We start from the raw sequence: 27,479 nt of genomic DNA, 5'->3' as shown, positions 1-27,479 counted from the left end.
GACTCAAGGATGGCCAGAGACATACTATTAAGGGATACATAGAAAGGTAATGTGTGGAAAAACTACCCGGAAGCAGCAAAGCTGTGCATACCAGCCACTCCGGTATCAACAAGGCCACTAGGTACTCCTAACGTGAGTTTGCCCCTTGTTTATTGATAAAGATATTTTATCTGCAGAGGGAGGAAGCATATAAGTAATAGAAAATTGCATTAAACTGCTGATATCCAACATGCCCCGTCGCACTTTATATAAGATACACAGGTGCCCCATATGAAGCACGCAGTGTCATGTGTGTTCAGCGCTGCCCCCACAAATCAATGTCTGGGATCGTTGTCCCCTCGGGCAGGAACCAACTGTAGCGCTAGTTGTAAATGCCGCTATGCAGCACAACTAATACACTGATCATAAACAGACCATAGATAGTATAGCCCAAGCGGTCAAACCTCCCTTTCACCGATCGTGACAAACTGCGCTCAGGGGATGTAAAAATACATAGAGCTTGCGGCCATACACACATAGCAAAACCGCTCAACAACAAAAGTTAGCACGTGGTAAAAGAACACCGCCTCACCATGACAGGATCGGAAGACGCCTTTCCTCAGCCGTGCCGGGAGCCCCGATCCTGTGCAGTGAAATGCGGAACGCCGGCGAAGCCACGCCCCTGTCATTGCATCACGTGATTGCGCCATCTACCGCGGCGGCCATCTTAACCTAGTCAATGGGTCAGAAGTGGAAGGCAAAACACTGGAGCCCTCACTGACTTGACCTCACATGGGGGGCCCAGCGCTGTACCACATGTAACAAAACCAAAAAAAGGGTCTTAAGTGATAAAAGAAAAGGATGAAAAGAAGGCTCGGGGAATATGCCCGTAATTCTACTCATAGCCTGCAAACCACCTCAGAGACAGTCTCCCAACGATGTATTGAGATCGCAGGTTACTTTGATGAGGCAGGGGGGAGGGGGGGAAGAGAAAGGGGGCCGGCAGGCGGTACTAGGCCATGTCGGGGCCCAAACCTAAGGGGGCATATACTGTTGCCTTATAAGAGTCTGAATAAGAGGCCCAACATGGGCAGGGGCAAGCCTGCCCTCACATAGCCTGGGGGTTTGTAAACTCATCTGGTTACGCAGCAGCTGGTCCGAGAAATAAGAGGGGTTCCCTACGAGAACTACAAACAGGTGAACTGGAATTTAGTTTCAGGGTCAGGGTGTCATTCACAGTTTAATCCTGTTCCATTCTATGATTTCGTTGAGCCCAACTCTGTCCGTTTTCTCTTTATAGATCCAGCGTGATTCTTTGGCTAACAAGATCTCATCAATATTCTGGGGGGAGCCTTTGATCTTCTCAAGCACTGTCCACTGAAAGGTGTGTTTTTCAGTCGAACAGTGCTGGACAAGCTTAGTTGTTAATTTGCCTGCCCTGATAGTGCTCAGATGTTCCTGTATACGCACTTTGATCTTGCGCGAGGTCAGACCTATGTAGTGTAACCCACACTGGCATGTCAACCTGTATACAACTTGTGTGGAGTTACAGTTACTAAACTGATTTTGAAACCACTCCCTCCCCGATGTGAGAATCACACTCTTGCTCTTCTTAGTGAGTGGACATACCGAGCATGTTCCACATGGAAAGTGGCCTTTGGGTATGGTGGAATTGTGATCAGTTAGTGCCTGAGGGACCTTTGAATGTACAAGTTTATCCTTCAAGTTAGTCGCCCTCTTGAATGCAAATCTCGGTGGTGGCATGCGAAAATCACTGTTAGACAGAATAGACCAATGCTTGCGGATGGACTGCCGGATTTTGGTGGCCATAGGGTCATACGTCATGACCACAGGTATACAGTCGTCCCTCTTCTTGGATACCTTTTCTAAAAGAGCACTCCTAGGTGTATTGAGCGCTCTCTTTTTAGCTTGTTTTACTATCTTCATAGGGTAGTTCCTATTAGTCAGTTTAGTTGTCAGTCCTTCAGATTGTTCTAGGAAAGTATTGGTGTTGGAACAGTTGCGTCTATACCTCAGGAACTGCCCTACAGGCAAATTGTCCCGCAAGGCTCTGGGATGAAAGGAATCGTAAGAGAGCAAGGAATTCCTATCTGTGGGCTTTTGATGTACACAGGTGTTAATGGTGCCCATGTTGTATTCAATGTCAAGGTCAAGGTACACTGCCTTGTGACTGTCATATGTCCAAGTGAACTTGAGGTTCTCATCTTGTACATTCAACCAGTTGAGGAATTCTAACAGGAGTTCCTCCGTACCTGTCCAAATGAAAAGCACGTCATCTATATATCTCTTCCAGAGCCGGATCTGGCTCTGGAAGGGGTTGTTGTTATGATAGATGACGAGGCCTTCCCCTCCTCTACAGGTGCACAACTGCAGATAGAGAAACCTGGGCCAATGGTCAGAACTACCAGCTCTGCAGGTTGCAGCTCCTGGGTTACCAGGCTCAGTGACACGGACATGACGTGGACCTATGGCTCCGGAGGAAATACCACCAGCCACAAGGAGGGCGCAAGTGGTAGTGGGGTTGTATAATTTTACTGTTATATTTAATTTAATTTAATTTAATTTATTATCTTTATTTGGTTTACAAAGGTGAAACCATAAAAGTACACCAAAAAAAAATAACATTTTAAAATAATATCTTATTTCTCAGTGCCCATTCCCAATTGCAAAATGTGAGGATTTCGGGTTGGGCAGCACGGGTTCTTTAAACTTAAAAACAAAATCCTACTTATGGGCTATGTTAATGATTAAAACAGCCTGACGCTACCCTGATATATACGATTCAGTTTGCTGTTTTCTGCTACAGAGTTGTCCTTAAAAATACCTTTTAAACTCCCACAAAATTGAACACTAACATTCTATTTAAATGTAATTATAAAAATTCTGGCCATGTACTTTAAACCAACTACAGACCACGGCTAATCTGCGTTCATTGACACACGTGCACGAACTGCATTTTTTGGAAGATTCCCAATGAAAAAATGCTCTCGTCATCAGTGAGTTGACGCAACTTCCTGCATACTTTTCTAGAGTCCGTGGTGACAAACCTATTGATTAGGAGAAGTAAGATTCTTTTAGTGTAAAAAGAGTAAAAACCATAAAAGAATAAAAAGTGGGTCAGCGATTTCTCTGAACTCCCATTACATGGGCAGGGTGTGGAGTCCAACTTTTCCTGCAGTCCGAGGGGTAGCATAGCATATATTTGACAGTGTCAGCCCTGAATCAAAACAACAAACGTCTCTCAGATTGTCCCATAGGTTTTGTCAGGTACATCCCCATTAGTTTGTCCGCTCCTAGATTCATACACGATGCTACGCTTGATTTTAAAACCTCCATTGCCAATCTGTCAGCACTGAGAGATTGATACAGGGCCCTTTGCAGCTCCTTTTTAGGTCTTGCGCCTAGCGTTGCAGTGCTTAGCAGTGCTAGTGCAGCTCTAGACCTCTTGTAAGGGGGTTCTCAAAGCTGATCACACACTCGTGCATGTGATCAGGCTTTCGCCGCCCGCCATTGGCTTTAGTGGTTTTTTTTTGTACCAAAATACGGCATGCAATTGGACAAAGGCGGGCGCATGTCCCGCCTTTGCTCTGGGCATTCCGACCAGTGACTAGCACGTCCAGCAGCTCGCGTTCACCTCGCTGCCATGCTCCCTTGCCCCCGCACCACTGGTTTCATTTTCCGCCCCGATCCTCTGTAGTGAGAGCGCACCACTGGTTTCAATTCCGTGCTTGTTCCATTAGGAAGCAGAAACTCTTTGTGTAGAAAACATGAGTGTGGGGGGACTGAGGGCTCCCACCACATGAAGTTGCACTTGAATTTTTATTTCTGATGGTTCATTTAACATCTATGAAGTGTTTCGACTGTTTAACGATAAAAGCAGATAAACTCCTTACTGTGGACTCGCCCTAAGCTGGTTGGAAGAGGAGTAATGTTGAGACACCTAAGTGGATTGCGTTGTCTTCACCCATCACTAAATTGTGTCAAGCCATCCAGCAATGTACAGCACGCCTTTTCACGGATATTGCATTTAAACAAATTTGGCAAAGATTTTATCGACGGACCACGTCCGGGTGAAAGGCTGAGATGATTCTACCTGGATTTATGCCATCGACTTGCACACCATACCAAGATCTCACTTACTAGTGTTTATTTTGTTGTGCTATTTTTTTTTAGGGAATGAAGAAGGTCTGTGTTTAGCGTAGGAGACCTACTTTTTATTTAGCCGCGAGTCTTCTTAAATAGTGAAATGTTCACATATGGGACTTGGGGAGGTTGGTTGCGTAGCCACACTTTTGCAAGTGCCCCCTGAGGTAGCAGTTGCTATAACAAGGGGTGTATGTCGCCTCTGGCAGAGATCGGAGTCACTAAGCCTGAGGCTGCCATTTTGTGCCTTCGCCCTTGCATTTGCTACTTGAATCTTTCACCAGTGTGGAAAACAGATGTGACACTGGGAGAAGCTGGGCTTTGGGAGGCTCCCAACTTCCTCCCTCGTGGTATCAGTTGACTCCTATATGGGGCACATGAGGCCGAGCCTCCTGTCCGTTGAGAAGGTGATTCTGTCCAGCACGGGGGAGTCCGTAGTTACCCCACCAGTGCATTGTGGCGATGGAGAACTTCCAGGGATGTGCCGGAGGTTCAAAATTATCATTGACAAGTACTAAAAGCCAGGCATTTTGCTGTGCATCCAACATCAAACTAATATGGCTATTTCTGTCTGTGGCTGTCTGCAAACTGAGCCAAGGAGGGACAAAGCGATGGAATTTGTAGCCTGCGCCTTTTGCACCGGCACGCCTCTGATTGGACCCGGGGGGCCGTGCCTGCATCAGATGGTATCCAGCCGTTCAATCCTACCTGCCACCGAGTGGGTATGGTGCAGGGCTGGTGATCGGAGCCCTGGCTTATTCTGTATTCACCTGTGGAGGCGAGATGCTTTGTGTCTCAGCAAAACTCAATGCCTAAGCGGCCTCTCCGAGCCCCCAGCAGCCGAGCCTGCAGCCACTTACCCGCTTCTATGTAGAAACCCCATCCACCCGCACATCTGTTCCTCATTTCAAGCCCCTGGCGGGCGGTGTCCGGATGCAGTGCAAACATGATCCCTTTGTGTGACAATGGCGGCTGCACAATGGGCAGTGTGACTGGAAGCATGAAGATTGTGGAAGAAATGCCCGTCTGAGATATGGGGCACTCGGAAACGTGAAGTGTGGTTTGTGTTGAGGCTCTGTGAGTAGTGGCCGCAAGACGGTGTGAGTGTGGTACCAAAAACAATGACTGAAACTCAGTGGGTAAGATGTTAGTTTTATGGTGCACATTGATGCTCCCAAATTGTTCGAGACTGATTATTTCGCTCCACAGACAGACCCACACTTTATGACCTCTGTCAATCGAATTCCTGACTGGCCTTGCACTCTTTTGTTCTGCCCTCTGTTGTGTGAACCCCTGTATAGCCTTCCATGGAGTTACATTTAATAGCAAGAGACCAGCGTCCCCATACCCCTTGAGACAGCATTGGACCTCAGAGAATCATGTTATTTACCCCTGTGGTACCACCCTCTCCACCACTGGACAGCACCTACCCTGCAGTACTCCAGAAATGGCCTAAATACCTTGATGTTCGACTGACCACTCCTAACAGCAGCACCCTCGTCCACCCCCGCACCTGGATACCCTCTTGGGTTCATGAGCAGCGCTATATAAATGCGTTGGTTGATAAGATTTGCGTCCAACCGCAACCAGTCTGAACTCTCCAATCAGGACCTTGTGCTCTTGTTATTATTATACTTAATAAAGAATTCCTAAGCATTAGTTAGCATTCCATTCTTTTTATCACACTTTTATCCTTATAATACGCTCCCAATCTCAAAAAACAGTGGGGCATATTATCAAACTAGCGATATTTATTGCTAAAGAAGCTTAGCGACATTTTTTTTATCGCCGCGCATCGCCGGATTTTATTGCAGAGCAACGTTTATCTCCAATGTTATAACATTTTCAGCAATAGCGGCGAAATGCGTGAATATCGCTGGTAATCCAGCGATATTCAGGCATTATCACTAATAGAGACTTAACCTGAATATCCACCTCCTTTTAGATATACAGGCGAAGAACTGGTCAGAGCAGGTGTTAGGATTTGGCGATATTCGCACTTAGCGCTAATATTTTAATTGCTACGCCTGCCTTGCTTTCAGTCGCTAACAGGTTGGGTACGCCCACTTTCCATGTCATTAGCGATAAATATCGCTGACATGCAAAGCGGGCCCCAAAACGCTCGATATCACCTAAAAGCTGTCACTAATTGATGTTAATAGGGTGATGCTAATATGCCTCAGAGACTCCTGTTTTGCAGTCTACCTGTTTCTGATAAAGCATGTTTTCTCTTTCCTAGGGTTGCTTTTTTCTTTTATAAATTCTGATGCAGGAGCTAAAAAAATATTGCTCTAATAGCAAAAACAAAGGGATGGCAGCTTAAGAAACAAATTTGATTTTCTGTGGGAAACTTCCTGTCTGATTAATTGGACCTCACTCCATTTTTACATGTAAAACAAGTATTAGCAATGAAATAGGTCTTGCATTACTGAAAGTTTCAGCTATTGGCATTGCAAATAATAATGCAATGCCAATAGCTCAAACTTTCAGTAATGCAAGACCTATTGCATTGCCAATGCTTGTTACTAAAGGTTGGCGATCCTTCCGAGTTTTCAAATAAGTGTTGGTAATGAACTTTCCGTAAGCGAGATATCGCGGTTGCCAGCCCCTCTTGCCTTTTCACTTGCGAGACAGTCTGGAATACTGTCCTAGTGAGATGTGTCTCTGTATTCCTCCAGAGTGCGAGCCACGAATGTGGAGGTCGCGCGCATGTGTAATCCTCACTATACTGGATATTCAATACACTACGGGAAATAAAATTAGAGGACGAAATGGGAACCCCTAATACTCCTCTACAAAACCTGTTTTCTTCCACTTGAGCTGAATTCCCCTTATTAACGCCTGATACCTCTGCCCCGCATGTGGCTGTTGGTCTACACTGTATTTTACAAATCTGCAGAATTTACTGCTGCTCCGTTTAACATGTTCAGTCCATAAACCATTATCTGTAAACGTTATTCCCAGATATGAGAAAGTGCGAGTGCCCCCACCTTAATTGTTCCCAGGTTCAATTTCTTCGGCCCACGGGGCATTGTATGAGATTTATTAAACTTGGTGTGTGAATCCAGGGTCTGTATGAGAAATCCTCAAATTCTTTGGGGAGATCTTGGGGCTCCCGCTACTTACCATTGCACCAAGTGCCAGCCCTGTTTGCAGGGTGACCCAGAAGAACAAGCAACGGTCAATGGTTCCGGAGGGGAGGGACACTTTTAACAGCCAAAGAATAAGGAGTTGATTTAAAGAGTAATACATGTAGTCCCCTAGGAATGAATAGAGTCACACAACCTAATTTCCGAATCGCTATGAGGTAATGTTAAGGAATCGCAATATTTTTCACGATTCCTACATGCATAGCATTTTGCGATTTCCAAATAGCGAATCGGGAAAAGGCTTGGTGCATGTGCCCCATACATCTGTTTTTAACTAGCACGAAGGACAGTAGATTGTTGAAAAAGTGTCACGCTACAACATTATCTCTTCACATGGACTCGCTCCCCCTCCCAGCTCCTCTTCAGACCTCAGCTGTGGTCTTCCTTCAGAGGATGCGCCCTCAGGGGCTGTTTCCTGGATCCTGTGCCCTGGAGGATAGTCCCTGTTTTCTTCTCTTCTCTTTGCCTCTGTTGACTGCGACAGAGTCCGCACGGACTGCGCGGTCCCTGCTATGTACAGTCTGTCGCGGAACAACAAGCGTCCCCATGAGGCGGACGTTAATGGCAGCCACTGTTTTAGACGCAGCCCTGGTCTGAGGTCCCCTGAGCCTGGCTCTCTCCATCCTCAGGGCCTTGAATGCACAAGAATATGCAGTCAAACTCATATCAACAGAAAATACATGTTCTTCAATTTACCATTTATTGATTTCACAAAATAAAGAAATGTGTTCTGCTCTGTTGGACTGAAGAAGGTGGTGGGTCAGTGACTGACAGCCTCTGAGGCACAAGTATTCAGTCACTGATGGACTGACATGGGTCAATCATTGATTTGTTAATCCAGATGGTCCTCTTGTATCTTGCCCTGTCACCAAGTCACCTTGCTTTACAAACAAGTTGGACATTGAGCCAAGCTCTGGTGGGCTGTGGATGAAAACACAACCCAACTACAAGAGAGGTTCACAGTGCAGATCACAGAAACATTACAAACGTGTAAAAAGCAGTGAAAACCTGAGTCCATAATATTGAATGTAAAAAAATCTATTCAGCAAATGCAGCAAATGTATTCCTTATTCTACTGTTTGTATTACAAGACGTGGATTTGAAACATGGAACTAACCTGCCTCTTTTCTGCATTATATGAGAAGCAAAAGCATGCAAAAAACAGTTTGCTTCATTTCAAACCAAGACTGAAATATGCTCCCAACTTCCAAACAGTTCAAAGTGACTTCTTCCTCTTGAAATAAACTTGCAGCTCCTTGGTAAGGTTAGTGTGTGTTACACATACTTAATAACATTCACCGCACACTCAGGCCCAGATTGATGCAACACAGGGCATGAAGCAAAGTTGTTCAGCTGTGGTGCATTAAATGGAGAGAGCAGAACGTTGCCATATATACAAAGAGGCGGCACACATCTGCCGTCTCCCTCCGCTGGTGAACTGCCCATAGCTGTGCACTCTTGCGCCATGGTGCAAGGGTGTCGGCATTAAATGGAGAGAGCAGAACGTTGCCATATATACAAAGAGGCGGCACAGATCTGCCCTCTCCCTGGGCTGGTGAACTGCCCATAGCCGTGCACTCATGTGCCATGTTGCAAGGGTGTCTGCATTAAATGGAGAGAGCAGAACATTGATATATATACAGAGAGGTGGCACGGATCTGCCCTCTCCCTCCGCTGGTGAACTGCCCATAGCCGTGCACTCTTGCGCCATGTTGCAAGGGTGTCTGCATTAAATGGAGAGAGCAGAACATTGATATATATACAGAGAGGCGGCACAGATCTGCCCTCTCCCTGCGCTGGTGAACTGCCCATAGCCGTGCACTCATGTGCCATGGTGCACGGGTGTCTGCATTAAATGGAGAGAGCAGAACGTTGCCATATACACAAAGAGGCGGCACACATCTGCCCTCTCCCTGCACTGGTGAACTGCCCATAGCTGTGTCTTGTGCCATGTTGCAAGGGTGTCTGCAATAAATGGAGAGAGCAGAACGTTGCCATATATACAAAGAGGGGGCACACATCTGCCGTCTCCCTGCACTGGTGAACTGCCCATAGCTATGCACTCTTGTGCCATGTTGCAAGGGTGTCTGCATTAAATGGAGAGAGCAGAACGTTTCCATATATACAAAGAGGCGGCACGGATCGGCCCTCTCCCTGCACTGGTGAACTGCCCATAGCTGTGCACTCTTGTGCCATGGTGCAAAGGTGTCTGCATTAAATGGAGAGAGCAGAGCGTTGCCATATATACAGAGAGGCGGCACAGATCTGCCGTCTCCGTGCAATGGTGAACTGCCCATAGCTGTGCACTCTTGTGCCATGGTGCAAAGGTGTCTGCATTAAATGGAGAGAGCAGAACGTTGCCACATATACAAAGAGGCGGCACACATCTGCCCTCTCCCTGCACTGGTGAACTGCCCATAGCTGTGCACTCTTGTGCCATGGTGCAAGGGTGGCTGCAATAAATGGAGAGAGCAGAACGTTGCCATATATACAGAGAGGCAGCACACATCTGCCCTCTACCTGCAGTGGTGAACTGCCCATAGCTGTGCACTCTTGTGCCACGTTTCAAGGGTGTCTGCATTAAATGGAGAGAACAGAACGTTGCCATATATACAGAGAGACAGCACACATCTGCCGGCTCCCTGCGCTGGTGAACTGCCCATAGCTGTGCACTCTTGTGCCACGTTTCAAGGGTGTCTGCATTAAATGGAGAGAACAGAACGTTGCCATATATACAGAGAGGCAGCACACATCTGCCGGCTCCCTGCGCTGGTGAACTGCCCATAGCTGTGCACTCTTGTGCCATGGTGCAAGGGTGTCTGCATTAAATGGAGAGAGCAGAATGTTGCCATATATACAAAGAGGCGGCACACATCTGCCGTCTCCCTCCGCTGGTGAACTGCCCATAGCTGTGCACTCTTGCGCCATGGTGCAAGGGTGTCTGTATTAAATGGAGAGAGCAGAACGTTGCCATATATACAAAGAGGCGGCACACATCTGCCCTCTCCCTGCACTGGTGAACTGCCTATAGCTGTGCACTCTTGTGCCATGGTGCAAGGGTGTCTGCATTAAATGGAGAGAGCAGAACGATGCCATATATACAAAGAGGCGGCACGGATCTGCCCTCTCCCTGCACTGGTGAACTGCCCATAGCTGTGCACTCTTGTGCCATGGTGCAAGGGTGTCTGCATTAAATGGAGAGAGCAGAACGATGCCATATATACAAAGAGGCGGCACACATCTGCCCTCTCCATGCGCTGGTGAACTGCCCATAGCTGTGCACTCTTGCGCCATGTTGCAAGGGTGTCTGCATTAAATGGAGAGAACAGAACGTTGCCATATATACAAAGAGGCGGCACAGATCTGCCCTCTCCCTGCACTGGTGAACTGCCCATAGCTGTGCACTCTTGTGCCATGGTGCAAGGGTGTCTGCATGGTGGTCAGCATAGATTGTGTACAGGAAGGGATGCCTTCCCTCACAAATACAAATCTTAAAATGCATGTCCTCTTTGTATGTGTGCTGCAGGATGCAACATACATGCAAAGAGGGAAAACAAGGAGAAGTATAAATATTTCTCCTCATTCCGTCAGCCTCAGGGAGGATCAGGAGTTTGGCAAAAATCAATGTCTACAATTCTTTGTAATAAGGCGTTGCTTCAAAATCCATGGGAGGATGCATGGGAACGCATGCGCTCCACAAATAGAACGCATCAGTAGCACAAAGCAATGCACTGGCTTGCCTTACTTTTTGGAAACATCCAATGCAAAACAAATTAAATCTGATGCTCATGTCAGTATGACTCCGAATACCATTTTGCAATGTGGCTGTGCAGAAAAGCAAGATGGAGATTCCTGACCACCTTATTGCATTGACTGTAAGGTTGCATGAGGGAACTTCTGTAGAATCTTAGGGCCACACAGGCCCTAAGATTCTACAGATTAGAATTACTTTCTATACCCCACCTAGATGCTCTTTAGCACTAGCTAAAATAAACAAATTAGTAGGAGTAGGACAGGTGGACATTCCTTTTCGCACTCGCAGCAATGTATTGGAATGAGGTGCTTCTGGAGTTACGACTAACCGACGAATTCACGACGTTCAAGAAGAAACTTAAAACATAACTATTTCCCTAACCACCGTCTGCCATGACCCCATCAATCACAACATGCTTCACCATTTCTCTGTTACTCCTAGCGCCATGAAATCCCTATGGGATGAATGTCGCGCTTTATAAATAAATAAATAAATAAACTTATGCTCAGGTCAGGTGTAGTTGTTTGGGTGAATGGACCGAGGCTTTCCCCATCAAGAGGAGGGTGGGACATGGCTGCGTTCCTGCCCCGCCCCTTATTCACGCTGTTTGTAAATGACCTGACAACCCATCTTAGCTCCCTCATGCCTGATGCCCCAAGACTAACTGCTTTGAAGGTGCCAGCTCTAATGTTCACAGATGACAAGCTTTCCTGTCCAAATCCCCAATGGGTTACAGAACCTTTTAGACAGGTTCAGTAGTTTCAGTGAAATAAGGGGCGTGGAAATGAATGTGTCAAAAACAAAATAAATACCAACCCTTCCTTGATTGGAATCTCCCTTGAGCGGATTCATACTATCGACTAGCTTGGGATTCTGCCAATGGAGTTCACATTCAAGACTAGTCTTCTGGGTGGTACAGGTTCATAATCATCAAGCCTTGGGTCTGCGTTGTATGGCGCAGCGCTGTGGGGCCATAAGGATATGAAAGCTCCTGAGGTTGCAAAAAATTGGTCCCTAAGACAATTGCCTAGTTTCCCTGTCAGTACCTCACTGCTGCCCCCAAGGCTGGATATGGGGCTCCGATCAATCACTGAAGGGGTGGGCATTGGACCGATCTTATACTGGAGAAGGATCTGGGCCACCCCAGAATTGGAGTCCTATTGATTAGGGTTGGAGAAAAAACTCATTCAACCCAGAAATCTACCCGGGAAAAAGTTTATGGTTTATGGAGAGCAATGAGTACTGTTAGTCTTTCGGGGGGGCCCTTGAGAGGTTTCTGTGCCTATCCCAAAAAAGGTCCTCGAGAGACATTATTAGCAGCTTAAACTGAACTCCTTGTTATCTAGGATAGCCCAGGGATCCCTGACTGACATTTTTCTCTAATTGAGGGATGGGCACAAAGCAGAGGCGCGTCTTGAGGAGTTTCACCCTGCACAGGTGTGGAAGCTGTGTAACTAGTCTCAGTTTGGGACTTTGCAGCCATATTCATTCACTGCTGGGTGGGCTGGCACCATAGGAGGCACACGGCTGCCTTCCCGTCTCGTGGAAGGTGTTCAGAGGCAGTGGTCCATGTTGCATATAAGTCGTTGAGGGACAAATGGTTGGTTCCTTTATGACATAATTTAGGAATCCGGAGGCTCGGGAAGGCGTTAGGATTTTGCAGTCTGTTACAAGCCGAACCCCAGTCTACCTCATGTCAAGATTATTATTTTGGCTGTAGAAAATTAGTTGCAATTATTTAATCCAACTGAGTATTAACCCATGCGTCTTCAGAGGTGTCACCTCCTTTCTCCACTTAGTCCCTTGACTAAACTTGCGCAGTTTTGTAGATTTACCGGGACTGCCACTTAAAGTTGGTACTTTTTAGTCACGTCCTAGCTTCACTTTTTGGCACTGATTTTTAGTATCTTAAAACAACTGTTTTATTGATTTGTTTATGTTTTTAATTGTATAACAAAGTTGTATCAAAGTAGAATATTTTAAATTGGTCTTTTATGGGTGATATTATGAAATAAAGATCATCTCGCACACTCAATACACCCAAAAGGGTTCTTAAACAATATTGGAAACCTTGAGCACACCTCATACAGGAAGTCCACAGAAAGCATATCACAAGTCCAAATTCCAGTTGTCACATTTTCATTTTTTTATTACTTCTCTACCAGTTTACACGACGAGTACTCTCCAGGCTGCCGGCTACACAAAGGTTTGGATATTCTCTTTCTTTTTGTGATAATGACCTGTGTGAAGGATTATTACCTAATAATCTATAACAAGCACAGACTGATACTAGGCCCTGATGAAGTCTTGGGCGATATGCCTTTGTGATGAAACGGTAAGTCCAACCACTACCCAACTAGTGCTGTAAACCTGTGTGAACAGTTAGATTTGTAGTTAGGAATAAGTTACCTGTAAAGGAGAGGTGTGACAGGCCGTTGCAGAAATACTGAAATACGTCTACTCTAGACGAATATTTAAATGCCCTTCATCAGGCAGGAAACATCCTTTCAGCTTCACCCACCTGTAGCTCTTAAAGGAAGAAATCTGAGAATCTGAAGGCTGATGCCAGGGACACACGTATGTGAATCTCTACTGTCCCTTCACAGCTAACTACAGAATCAGTGTATGATCAAACACACCTGGACACAGGCATTCATTTGTACATTGATAAATAGACATTCAGGCCCACATTTCTAAAATGACCTACAGGGGAACCTTAAACTGATATTTTGGACTTCTGTACATACATGAACAAACATTCCTGTAATTAAAATCCTCCTCTCCATTGCTGGACACAATTTTTACCAGTCAATGCAATTCAAAGCACCTACTTGTGACCAGTTCTTGTGCACTTTGAACCCGGCCCTTAAACTCTGGCCTAGCCGCTCTGCAGATTGAACATTATTGTTAAAATACCTCAGCTGTCATTCCGTTTTCCACCAATAGAGGCGCTATAGGATTATTGGTCAGACTCTGAACTTCTCCTAACACATGAGGTAGAAACAGGCCCCAATGAAGACTTCTTCTTCTAAGTACATCTTCTGCTTGTAGCTTTCAAACCAATTATACACACTTTGATCTTTGAGTCATTAGTTTTCCTTTTAGAGATGACTTTATTTTCTGTAGCGATTCTGAAGATTATACCTTATATGATGGTATTTCAGCTCCCCTGACCTTGGACCAGTTTTCTTGAGGTGTATTGGCTGAGCAAACTGTTCCAATCGTTCAATGCTTAAAACATTTCTGTTTATTTTGAGCTCTTGAGGAGTTCTTCAGTGTTTAAGATATTTTATTGAATATTATTGAGACAAACAGCTAAAAACACACAAAAAATAATACAGAAAAGTAAAAAGTAGTGAACATCGTAGGTGGTTGCACAGTCATGATAATGATAAACATACATAGTATTGTAATACAGTCATACAACCCTACTTTGAAAAGTGAAACCTAAAAACAATTTACACAGACCCAGTTTTACATTTGGTATTCATAATAGTCAATATGTAGACAATGCAATTTAGCAACATAGGAATCAAGAGATGTCCACATGTTAAAATAAAGAACATGTGCGTTTTTAGGGCTACAACGTGAGGATAACTGGTGACTGTTAGGATAAATTACCCTATGAGTAGACAACAATTTGTTTTAATAAAGTAAGTTCTGTTAGAAGCCATTCTGGAGGAGCAGACAGGTTATTCTTGTGAAACCACAATGAACTCTGTGCAACGGGAAGCAAGAGTGATATTTTTTAAGTCAGGCAGATTATTACCACCATCTGTTTTAGTGAATTTCCAAAAAATCTATAATTAATACAAGGAGCTTTCTTATTCCAAATAAACTAGACAATCAATTTATTCAGATTATTATTCAAAGTAAATGGTAAACATAACCGTATTTATTTATTTTTGACATTTATAAAGCGCCAACAAATGCCCGTGGGCGTCTCAGCGCTGTAGATTCCATGCAAGATTCCGGAAGGAGTTTACTGATTGAACAGCCAAGTTTTTATCAGTTTTCTAAACTGGAACAAGGATTGGCATGATCGAATCTGTAGTGGTAGAGCATTCCAAAGTCCGGCTGCTGTATCCACAAATCGTCTGTCTCCCCAAGAGACGGTCTTGGTGCGCGGTACCACTCGTTGATGAGCTGTCAAGGATCTCAGTTGTCTGGTGGGGCAATAGGCGATAAGCTGTTTTATAAGAAACTGAGGGCCTTGTTTGTGTACCGCTTTATAGGAAAGGCAGAGAGCTTTGAATTTTAAGCGATTCTTGATCATCAGCCAATGATAGTTTCGAATAACCTGCGAAATCGGTTTAAATTTGGGGGTCCTTGAGAGCATTCTTGCCGCAGCATTTCGGACCGTCTACATTTTATTGGTGACCCTACATTGTGCGTTGGCAAACAGTCTGTTACAGTAGTCCCGTGATTACATTACCAGTGTGCTGACCTATGTTTTTCCTGCACTTTCTGGTAAGTATGGGATCATTTTTTTAATCAATCTAAGCTTATAAAAGGCTGTTGATACAACTTGATTGGCATGGGAAACGAAATTCAGGGTATTGTCAAAAACGATTCCCAGATTCCTGACTCTTGAAACAGGGATCGGCAATGATCCCAGTGATGGTGGCCACCAGGAACTTGACCAAACCGGAGATAGTTTCCCAAAAATAACAACCTCCATCTTCTCGGAGTTAAGTTTAAGGCAGTTACTGGCCATCCAGTCCTTGATGTCCAGCATGCCTTCTTGGAAACGTTCCGCCACCTTCTTTCCATCCTTGTTTATGGCTAAAACCAACTGTGTGTTGTCAGCATAGGAGATAAGGCTCATCCCATGAGTTTTTATAACTTTAGCTAAGTCCGACACATAGATGTTAAAAAGTGTCGGACTTAGGGATGAGCCCTGGGGGACGCCACACAGAAGGGTTCATTGGGCCGACTGAAAGGGCCCTAAGGTGACTGCCTGTGTTCTTCCGGACAGGAAGGAGGCAAGCAGGTTTTTGGCTCTATGTTGAATGCCCATATTCGAGACACGGTCGATTAGGATGGAATGATCGACCGCGTCGAAGGCCGCTGATAAATCCAGCAGCATAAGCACCGCTGTACCTCCCTGGTCTCTGATGAGTCTGATATCTTCGGTGGCTTTAATGAGGGCAGTTTCAGTGCCGTGAAGCTTACGGAACCTGAACTGCGTGTCCTCCAACAGGTGATGTTCCTCAATAAATTCGGAGAGCTGAGTGTTCATTGCTCTCTCTGCCGTAGCATCAATAATGTTAAATACATTATTAGATTGCTAACTGTTGGAAATGGCTCTCTCTGCTGGGTTACCACCAAACATTTTACCTTTTCCATCTGCATTTTGCTGAGTTTGTTTTGTTTGCCTTAGGACTCCATGCACTTTACCACTGCGCTGCTAACCAGTGCTAAAGTGCATGTTCTGTCTCTCTAAAACATGGTCTGATTGGTACATACCTAATTGGCATATTTAATATATTTATAAGTGCCTTGTAAAGTACACTACATGTGCCCAGGACCTGTAGATTAAATGCAACTAGTGGTCCTGCAGCATTACTTGTTCCAACCACTTAAGCAGCACTTTAACACAGGTGCCCGGCCTGCCTGTGCAGCCTTAAAACAGTGTCCCTTAGGGAAGGCTGCTGTGTAATTAAGAAGTAGGACACGCACATTTACATTTTACATGTTCTGGATCAGAACATCTCATACATTTTTATTTCAGTACGGTGAAGCATACCCCTCCCATAGGATAACACTGGAGATTCTGCATCACATTTATAAAGCTGCAATTCCTAATCTAGAGGAGGTAGCTTCATATGGTTTGGTACCTCTAAACTTGTACTTTAATGGTAAAGTCAAATATATCATTACAAGTATCAAAATGAAGCCAATCTTAGGTCACATGAGTGGGTGTACCTGACAGTTGATACTTTGTGAATTCATCCCAGACATTCACACAGTAGAAGGATTAGCATAGCCTAAATGGCCTTCCTACTGCCAGGATCGGTTGTGAAGCTAAACATAGGCTAGGCTGTGCCACCACATAGGTTTAACGACCCTATATTGTCTGTGCAGCCAGCTAGGAGGCAGGGCACTCCTGGAATGTCAAAGAACATTCTGGAAATTGTATTGTATTGTAATGTATTTTGGACTTATAGAGCGCCTTATCACCCAGGGGTCTCTAAGCGCTTGTCAGAGGGTGCACACAGTACCAGTTGGAGGGCCAGTTAGGCATTACCCCATACCTCCTGAAACAGCAAAGTTTTCAATTTTTTTCTGAAGGGTAGTAGACTCGTTTCTTTGCGCAAGCTCTCTGGAAGATTATTCCATGCGATGGGGATTATCTAGGAGAATGCGCGCCCTCCTAGAGAGGATAGTTTGAACCGAGGGCAGACCTGCAGTGCGGCATCTGCCGAGCATAAATTCCTGGTGGGAACGTACGGAACTAGACGTTCTCTGATGTATTTTGGGGCTTGCCCGTACAAGGTTTTATGGGTGATGCACAGGCCCTTGAACTTAGCCGGCTGTCTTACCGGTAGCCAATGGAGCTTGTGAAGGAGAGGGGTGGCATGGGTCCTTCTTGGTTTGTTAAAAATTAGTCTGGCAGCGTCGTTCATGACTATTTGCAGTCTGGCCAGCAGTTGTTGAGAGATACCGGCATACAGGACGTGGCCGTAGTCCAGCCGTGCCAGGATCAGAGCTGATACTGCTCTTCTGAGTGTGTCCATCATCAAAATGGGGGAGAGCTTGCGCAGTTGTCTCATTAGGCCCACACAGGTGCCCACTACAGCTGAGACCTGGGCTGAGATAGTGAGATTGGCATCTAAGTACAGGCCTAGATTTTTACTGCTTCTGCTGGTACTGGGGAGGGCCCTACTTCTGTCGGCCACAAGAGATCATTCCAAGGGCTGGATGCCGTCGTAATTGCAAGCACCTCAGTCTTGTCGGGATTTATTTTTAATGAATTTGCCGTCATCCAATTGGCTGTAAATTTTAGAATGTTTTGCATTCTCTGATATGCCGTTAAAGAGTTGTCAATTTGGAGGATGATTTGCGTATCATCGGCGTAGTTATGGATACTGCAGTCCATCTGATTTAGTGCTGAAATCAGAGGCTGCAAGTAGGCATTAAATAGAAGGGGTGATAAGGCTGAACCCTGAGGAACTCCACATGTGAGACCCACTGCCTCCGATACCAGGTCAGATAATTGCACTCTCTGAACCCGGTCACCGAGGAAAGATGTCAGCCAGGCGTGGGCAGCGCCCTGAATACCAAGGTCCCACATCCGCGACAGTAGTAGGTTGTGACTGACCGTCTCAAATGCCGTGGAGAGGTCCAACAGTACCAGAGCCCACAGGGTTTTTTTATCTGCTCTGAGTCTCAGGTCGTCCAGCACGGAAAGCATGACCAATTCCGTGCTGTGATGGGCTCTGAAGCCGGCCTGGTTAGGTTCCAACAGGAGGTTGTTTTCGAGGTGCTGTGAAAGTGTGGGCAGCACATGTTGCTCCATTATTTTGCCAAAAATGGTAGTTGTGAAATGGGCCTATAGTTTTTCATGATCTTGGTATCTTCCCCTGCCTTCTTTAAGAGAGGGATCAGCCGGGCTTCCTTGAAGTTGGAAGGAACCTGTCCAGTAGTCAATGAGCTATTCAGGAGTGATAGCATATCATCCCCCAGCCCCGGTCCTCGGGGGACACGGGTCAGCCGGTGAGCCTGATTTGACTCGACCCATAACTATTCTCATCATTTCCTTGGTGAGTGGGGGCAGTGAGATTAGGGGCTGAGTGACTGCTGGGGTAGTTCTTGTGATGTCTCCCAGGCAGTCTAGTCTGGGGGTGGCCTCGATTTCTGTCAGGTCTGCAATCTTAGTGGTAAAGAACAACTGAAATTTTTGGCAGTCTTCCTGCGAGTAGGAGGGGGCTGTTCTTTCTTTTTCCTCAATTCTGACAGGACCTTAAAGATTTCCTTCTGGGGATTGAGTGCTGTCGAAATTCTATCTTCATAAAACTCAGCTTTCCTGGCCCTTATTGCTTGTTTATAGGTGGCGAACTCCTTTGCATAAAAGACCTGAGTACTGGGATCATACCCGATACGCCAGGCTCTCTCACTCCGGCGTAGGGTGCGTTTCAGAAGCCTCAGTGCATCATTAAACCATGGCGCACCTTTACCCTTGTCTCTAGTCTTTACCCTTCGGGCTGGTGCCACTACTTCAATGGCGCTTTTAAGTTTTTGTGATAATTTGAGACTGGCCGCCTCAGCGTCGTCCTCTGGTAGCCTATTAAGGTGGGAGTATTTACAACAAGGGGTGGTGAGGGACAGAGTCTCTGAATTAAGCAGAAAGCTCTCACCCTGTCAAGAGATCAGGGCTAGATCCAACACCGTTTTTTAGCTCACTGCACCATCCCAGTTTCAGAACCTGGCTGTATGCAAATTAGTCTGTTCCTGTCCCAGTGCATGATGGGAACAGGGCAAACCAAACTACAAAAGCCAATTCTTACACTGGGAAGGAAACAAGCTCCCGGGGACCGGTTTCTGGCATTAGAGCCGTCTTCGGCCCGGTTTGCTTGAATCCTGATGGTGCAATGAGCAAGGGTCTCACATCTGAGAATACCCTTCCACGCTTAGGGTGGACAAAAATATTTACAACAAGGGGTGGTGAGGGACAGAGTCTCTGAATTAAGCAGAAAGCTCTCACCCTGTCAAGAGATCAGGGCTAGATCCAACACCGTTTTTTAGCTCACTGCACCATCCCAGTTTCAGAACCTGGCTGTATGCAAATTAGTCTGTTCCTGTCCCAGTGCATGATGGGAACAGGGCAAACCCAACTACAAAAGCCAATTCTTACACTGGGAAGGAAACAAGCTCCCGGGGACCGGTTTCTGGCATTACAGCCGTCTTCGGCCCGGTTTGCTTGAATCCTGATGGTGCAATGAGCAAGGGTCTCACATCTGAGAATACCCTTCCACGCTTAGGGTGGACAAAAATATTTACAACAAGGGGTGGTGAGGGACAGAGTCTCTGAATTAAGCAGAAAGCTCTCACCCTGTCAAGAGATCAGGGCTAGATCCAACACCGTTTTTTAGCTCACTGCACCATCCCAGTTTCAGAACCTGGCTGTATGCAAATTAGTCTGTTCCTGTCCCAGTGCATGATGGGAACAGGGCAAACCAAACTACAAAAGCCAATTCTTACACTGGGAAGGAAACAAGCTCCCGGGGACCGGTTTCTGGCATTACAGCCGTCTTCGGCCCGGTTTGCTTGAATCCTGATGGTGCAATGAGCAAGGGTCTCACATCTGAGAATACCCTTCCACGCTTAGGGTGGACAAAAATATTTACAACAAGGGGTGGTGAGGGACAGAGTCTCTGAATTAAGCAGAAAGCTCTCACCCTGTCAAGAGATCAGGGCTAGATCCAACACCGTTTTTTAGCTCACTGCACCATCCCAGTTTCAGAACCTGGCTGTATGCAAATTAGTCTGTTCCTGTCCCAGTGCATGATGGGAACAGGGCAAACCAAACTACAAAAGCCAATTCTTACACTGGGAAGGAAACAAGCTCCCGGGGACCGGTTTCTGGCATTACAGCCGTCTTCGGCCCGGTTTGCTTGAATCCTGATGGTGCAATGAGCAAGGGTCTCACATCTGAGAATACCCTTCCACGCTTAGGGTGGACAAAAATATTTACAACAAGGGGTGGTGAGGGACAGAGTCTCTGAATTAAGCAGAAAGCTCTCACCCTCTCAAGAGATCAGGGCTAGATCCAACACCGTTTTTTAGCTCACTGCACCATCCCAGTTTCAGAACCTGGCTGTATGCAAATTAGTCTGTTCCTGTCCCAGTGCATGATGGGAACAGGGCAAACCAAACTACAAAAGCCAATTCTTACACTGGGAAGGAAACAAGCTCCCGGGGACCGGTTTCTGGCATTACAGCCGTCTTCGGCCCGGTTTGCTTGAATCCTGATGGTGCAATGAGCAAGGGTCTCACATCTGAGAATACCCTTCCACGCTTAGGGTGGACAAAAATATTTACAACAAGGGGTGGTGAGGGACAGAGTCTCTGAATTAAGCAAAAAGCTCTCACCCTGTCAAGAGATCAGGGCTAGATCCAACACCGTTTTTTAGCTCACTGCACCATCCCAGTTTCAGAACCTGGCTGTATGCAAATTAGTCTGTTCCTGTCCCAGTGCATGATGGGAACAGGGCAAACCAAACTACAAAAGCCAATTCTTACACTGGGAAGGAAACAAGCTCCCGGGGACCGGTTTCTGGCATTACAGCCATCTTCGGCCCGGTTTGCTTGAATCCTGATGGTGCAATGAGCAAGGGTCTCACATCTGAGAATACCCTTCCACGCTTAGGGTGGACAAAAATATTTACAACAAGGGGTGGTGAGGGACAGAGTCTCTGAATTAAGCAGAAAGCTCTCACCCTGTCAAGAGATCAGGGCTAGATCCAACACCGTTTTTTAGCTCACTGCACCATCCCAGTTTCAGAACCTGGCTGTATGCAAATTAGTCTGTTCCTGTCCCAGTGCATGATGGGAACAGGGCAAACCAAACTACAAAAGCCAATTCTTACACTGGGAAGGAAACAAGCTCCCGGGGACCGGTTTCTGGCATTACAGCCGTCTTCGGCCCGGTTTGCTTGAATCCTGATGGTGCAATGAGCAAGGGTCTCACATCTGAGAATACCCTTCCACGCTTAGGGTGGACAAAAATATTTACAACAAGGGGTGGTGAGGGACAGAGTCTCTGAATTAAGCAGAAAGCTCTCACCCTGTCAAGAGATCAGGGCTAGATCCAACACCGTTTTTTAGCTCACTGCACCATCCCAGTTTCAGAACCTGGCTGTATGCAAATGAGTCTGTTCCTGTCCCAGTGCATGATGGGAACAGGGCAAACCAAACTACAAAAGCCAATTCTTACACTGGGAAGGAAACAAGCTCCCGGGGACCGGTTTCTGGCATTACAGCCGGCTTGGTAGTTTAGTCTGCCCTGTTCCCATGATGCACTGGGCCAGGGACAGACTGATTTGCATATAGCCAGGTTCTGAGCTGGGATGGGGCAGTGAGATAAATAACGGTGATGGATCAAGCCCTGATCTTTTGACTGGGTAAGAGTGATCTGCTCAATTCAGACACTCTGTTCATCACCACCCCCTTTTCTGAATCGTTTTTGGCCACTATAGGTGTGGCAGGGTATACTCAGACATGAGTCCCTTTCTCACTGCTCCATCAGGATTCAAGCAAGCCGGGCCGAAGACGGCTGAAATGCCAGAAACCGGTCCCCGGTAGCTTGTCTCCTTTCTGGTGAAGAATTGGCTTGGTAGTTTAGTCTGCCCTGTTCCCATGATGCACTGGGCCAGGGACAGACTGATTTGCATATAGCCAGGTTCTGAGCTGGGATGGGGCAGTGAGATAAATAACGGTGATGGATCAAGCCCTGATCTTTTGACTGGGTAAGAGTGATCTGCTCAATTCAGACACTCTGTTCATCACCACCCCCTTTTCTGAATTATTAAGGTGGGAGGGTTGTTTCCCTAGAGTGGAGATCAGTGTGTCTGTGTCAATTGTATTCCAGCTTCTCACGACCTGCCACTCAGCAGGAGGGGATAAACTTTGCCCTGGGAATTCCATTCTCCCCTGCAGCAGGTGATGGTCTGACCATATACAGGGCGAGATGGTGATTGGGCTCAGCATTGGGACTGATGTCCAGATCAAGTCCAATGTGTGGCCTTTCTTATGTGTCGGGCCAGACACCCTCTGAATTAAATCTAGCGAGGTCATGGCCTCTTCTAGCTGTTTGGACATTGCGTCTTCAGGGGACTCATCCCAGTGGAGATTGAAGTCTCCCATAACCACAAGACCCTCATACCTTGACCGCAGGTCCTGGACCAGTCCCAGGAAAGGATTGATAAAGGGGTCCTTGGAGGTCGGTAGACAAGGAGTATCACCAGACAGTTGGTGGCAGAACAGAACTTGACTCCCAAAATATCTGTGCCCTCCAGACTTTCTGCACAGATAGTTTCAGTTTTTAAGGAGTTATTATAAAGGAGGGTAATTCCCCCCCCCCCCTTCCTGCCATCTTTCTTGTTGTAATTATTGGTGCCGAAGTTAGGTGGAAGTGCTGCTACCAGGTCAGGGGTGGACGAGTCTTCTAACCATGTTTCCGTAACCCCTAGCACATCCAGGTTACCTTCTTGGAGCAGCGAGAACACCTCCAGATTGTGTTTTTGGAGGGAGCGTGTGTTGAGCAGGGAAACGCTCCGTGATGTTACCCTTTTTCTTTCCTTCCTTGAACTCGTCTTGCTAATCAGTGTCTTAACTGTAGGTTTCAGCAGCCCCTCCCGCCGAAGTGTCTCCACTGTCTGCGGGTTTATGTGGCGGATTTTATTATTGTTTAACGCAAGCAAGGCTTCCCTGGAGTGTCAGGGCCCTGGGCCAAGGGTTGTGGCCCCTGGTCCCGGCCTTGGCAGTTCGGGCTGGACTGTTCCCATGAGGCACAGGGTCAGACTGATTTGCATATAGCCATGTCTGAACTGGGGTGGTGTGGAGTGCAAAAAAAACGATGGATTTGGACCCAGATCTCTGTACTTGGGTGAGTGTATGACATTGTTCTGCATTCTGTCCATCAACTGTGGTTTTTGCATTTGTCATCCTGGTCCCGGCCAGGCACGGACGGGTGCAGCCGGACTTGCCTTAGGCGCGCCTTCAGCGCGCCCGCGGCTCGCCTGCCGCGCGCTTGCTCCAGTCTGCCTTTTAACCCCGTTGCTCCTCCCACCCACCACTCAGCCCTGCTGTGCAGCAGCTGTCCTGAATCATCCACTAGACCGGGGAAGAGCCGGATACCGGAAGTGAAGGAACGTGGAGGTGAGGATCAGGGATTTCGTGACATAGAGTAAAAAACACAATTTTTAAAAGCAAAGTTTGCAGACAGTTTCAGCTTTTTGGTGGCGATGTTCGAGTATGCAGCGAGGCTGCCGAGTGGCACACCACTTAAATCTGGTTTAACCCTCTGTCAATGTCTCCAACCGTCTAAGAGCAGGTCATCAGGGTCTAAAAAAGGGCTCTCAGGGCCACTCTTCAGTTCACCGCTGGACCTGCGGAAGGACTCTGAGGGGACTGCCTGCTGTTGTGACCTGCTGTGCTTTTTGCGAGATTGCCACTGTACCTGGAAGGACTGCTTTGCTGCCTGAAGCCTGCATTGAACCCTCCGAGGCCAGCACTGCTCTTGATCCTCGCATCTGTACATGCATCCAGGTCTATAAGAAGTGACTCCAAGGGCTAGTTTGGTGGCCCATTGTTCAGAGACACAGAGACATAACAGGCTCCTATGATTTGGAGCCTGCAGCTGGGCCCAGCCTGAGTGAGTCCTGAATGCCCAAGAGGTCTCCGTCCACTCCTGGACCCTTGATTGTGGTGCTAAAGGTGCCCATGTGGCCATTCCCTAACACTGAACCTTAAGCTAGACACACATCATAATTCCTGTTCTACGGATTGGATGTTTGTCATTTTAGTGTTAAATCATGTATTAAAAGGGACACTATTTTATAAATTGGTTTGGGATTTTGCTTGTTTTGTATTATCACGTTATTACTGTTTGTGTGGTTTATAAATACTTTACACAGTGCCTCTAAGTTAAGCCTGAAATGTGGTGCCACGGTACCCATGGTTTAGCAGAGGTAATTTATTGACCTTTTGTGGTTCACCCTGCAAGGTATTGCAGCTGTTGCTTGTGCAGGGCTCACACCGCAGTCAACCAACAACCCAACTTCTAACCATTTTGACCACTTCAATTTTACTTCACCAATTTAATGAAGCAGGAACTGCTTGATCAATAGAGGAGGAAAAAGCAATATCAAGATATCTGAGTTGAAGCAGGTTCCATATCATTGTCCTCCCTTCTAGCATGTCAGGAGTTAATAAAACATTCAAAGGGATTAATTGAGTTTTTGTGATATTTATTTATTGCGTACCCAAAGACAGAAGCATACTGTTTGAAAATATTTAAAATAATTGGAATCAAGGTAGAAGACTTACTAACATAAAACAAATATAATCCACAGACTTCCAGAACAATATCCTATATTAAAATTCCTGTATTGTCTTTACTGTTTCCGATAAAACATAATAAAGGTTCTATCGCAATGAGAAATAAAAGTGGGAAGAGAAGACATTGTTGTCTAGTAACTGTATGCAAAGTAATACATGAAGAAGACAGACCAGTAAGATAGATTTTAGCTGATTGGCTATTATATACTGCCTTGACCATTTTAAAAACAATTAGGACCAAACTGAAAAAAAAATCTAACATAGCAAATAGAAATTGTAATTTCACCTTGTTGAATGCTTTTTCAGCATCCGAAGCTAATAGGCCATCAGGAATTTTCATTTTGTAAATAAAGGATAGAACATGACATAAGTTGTGTGGTATGTGCGCAACGCTTTCCTATCATAAACTAGTTTGTTCAGACTGAATTAGGGATGCGAATATTGGGACTAACCTGGTAGCTAATGAATTATCATAAATCTTATAGTCTTGCTAGTATGAGCAATACTAGTTGATAAATAGAAATTGAAGTATGATTCATTTGGAAAGAACAGCAATAATCACTTATTTCAATAATCACTTATCTAAAAGAACCTTTAATATTAATACTAGTTAAAAATCATGAAATAAAGAAAGAATGGACGATAGTTGTTTCTCAAATGCTTTCTGGAAATCAGCAGAAATACCACCTGGACCAGGTGTTTTTCTTGAGTTTAGGGATTTAATTGCTAAAGAGATATCCTGCAGGTAAATAGAGTTTTCTAACATAAGTCTATCTGCTGTAGTAATTTGAGGTCATTTACACTATAAGAGGAATTTGTTAATAACAACTTATCGGACTCTCATGAACGTCAAAGTAAAATGATAAAAATGATTTGCGATCTACTCTAAATCAGGCCTGTTGTCTCTCAGAGAGCGAATACCATACGGCCCGTAAGGGCTCTGACCTCAGGGGGCACATTGTAATGGGCCCATGGGCCCATGGGCCCCTAGGTTTCCTTTCCCACCACCTTATTATGTTAGAAAGGAAACCAGCCTGTAATTCCGGCAGGCCCTAGTGAAGGCCTCAGAGAGCCCATCCACTAGTGGGAAGCCGGCAAGTAATCTCAAGGACGGGTCTTTCTGCCCTTGAAGATTATGTTCACAGTTTCCGACCTGGTTCCCATGCCGGTCAGTCCAACATGGATAACATGTAACGTGTGTTTGGGGGTCCTTCGCAGGTCAGACTTTGGTGCACAGCCTCCTGTTGGAGGTTGAGGGGGCACCTATATTGCCCCGCTGTTGAACCCTGCACCTCGTGCCTACCACAGGTACAGGAATGAGCAGCATCTCTTATTTCACTATGGGAGCATGCATTACAGCTGGTTTTATGCTCCCATAGTGAAATATGGGAAAGCGACCAAACAGAGTTTGGTCAAATCCTAATGCGGCACCGAATGGGTGTCGGGTGGCCCCAGGACTGAGTTGGTGTCTGGCCGAATTAAGTCTGCCCGACATCATAATGAGCCCCTAAAGATGTAAACTTTCAATTAAAGGTTTTATTTGACTTAAAAGAGGAGTAATTTTGCTGATTGCTGATGCATTATCTCCGATTTGTATCGTATTATCAGCCTCTTTCATGGAGAGAGTAGAATCTGTGTAATATCACAACATATCAGTATTGTTATTGAATTGCTTGTATTTGCTCAAGATTGCAGTGCCGCCATACTTCTTGTGTTTCAATAACTTTGGATTTCAAAGGAGGTATTCAGGCTACTTGTTTTCTTTTATTTGAATAGAATGCTGCTGATTTTGGCCAAAATTTGTATAAAAAAACACATTAACCCCTCCCCTGCTGGTGACGGAACCGCTCTGTAATCAGCCACGGTCGCACTGTGCTGATGACGGAGCGGTTCCGTCACGGCCCGCTCGGCATGCCTACGCGGCACGGATTCCTCGCCTGTGCTGAGCGTTCCATTGAGCGGGCGGGGCCGTGATAGAACCGCTCCGTCATGAGCACAGCGCGACTGCGGCTGGTGACGGAGCGGTTCCGTCACCAGCATGGGCATGCTGCGCGGCCGCCCTGCCGCCTTAGCGCTGCGGCGGAATAGCCGCCGCAGTAAAGGGGTTATTGTTGGGAAATGTTGCTTGAGCCAGTAAGAATAATAATATAAAAGTATTAGCAATAATGTTGTTCCAATAAAGATCACAAGCAGGTATATATCATCAAAAAGAAAGCTGTGAAGTCAATCAGAATACCAAAAAAGCATGTTAATAAATGAATCAGTCAATAATATTCTTTGCATACTGAAGTCAACATATTGCAGCAACAATACCTTTAAGAGGGACAATGCATTAAAGAAGAACTGTAACAGACAAGGACCTTAAAGAC

General features: G+C 45.9%; 1 protein-coding gene across 1 annotated transcript in view; it reads right to left on the bottom strand.

Moving 5' to 3' along the window:
• Positions 1–1,212: 1,212 nt before the first annotated feature.
• The window catches only part of LOC147725232 (vomeronasal type-2 receptor 116-like), an 81,150-nt gene continuing 54,883 nt past the window's right edge, over positions 1,213–27,479 (bottom strand). The window contains exon 4 of the mRNA XM_086918219.1: positions 1,213–2,252. Coding sequence (XP_086774345.1) covers positions 1,213–2,252 — 1,040 coding nt within the window. The remainder of the gene's footprint in view (positions 2,253–27,479) is intronic.

Source organism: Lissotriton vulgaris, chromosome 4_1, assembly GCF_964263255.1.
Source record: "Lissotriton vulgaris chromosome 4_1, aLisVul1.2, whole genome shotgun sequence".
NCBI lineage: Eukaryota > Metazoa > Chordata > Amphibia > Caudata > Salamandridae > Lissotriton > Lissotriton vulgaris.
The sequence above is the reverse complement of the archived record's forward strand: the minus strand, read 5'-3'. Positions and strand labels throughout refer to the sequence as shown.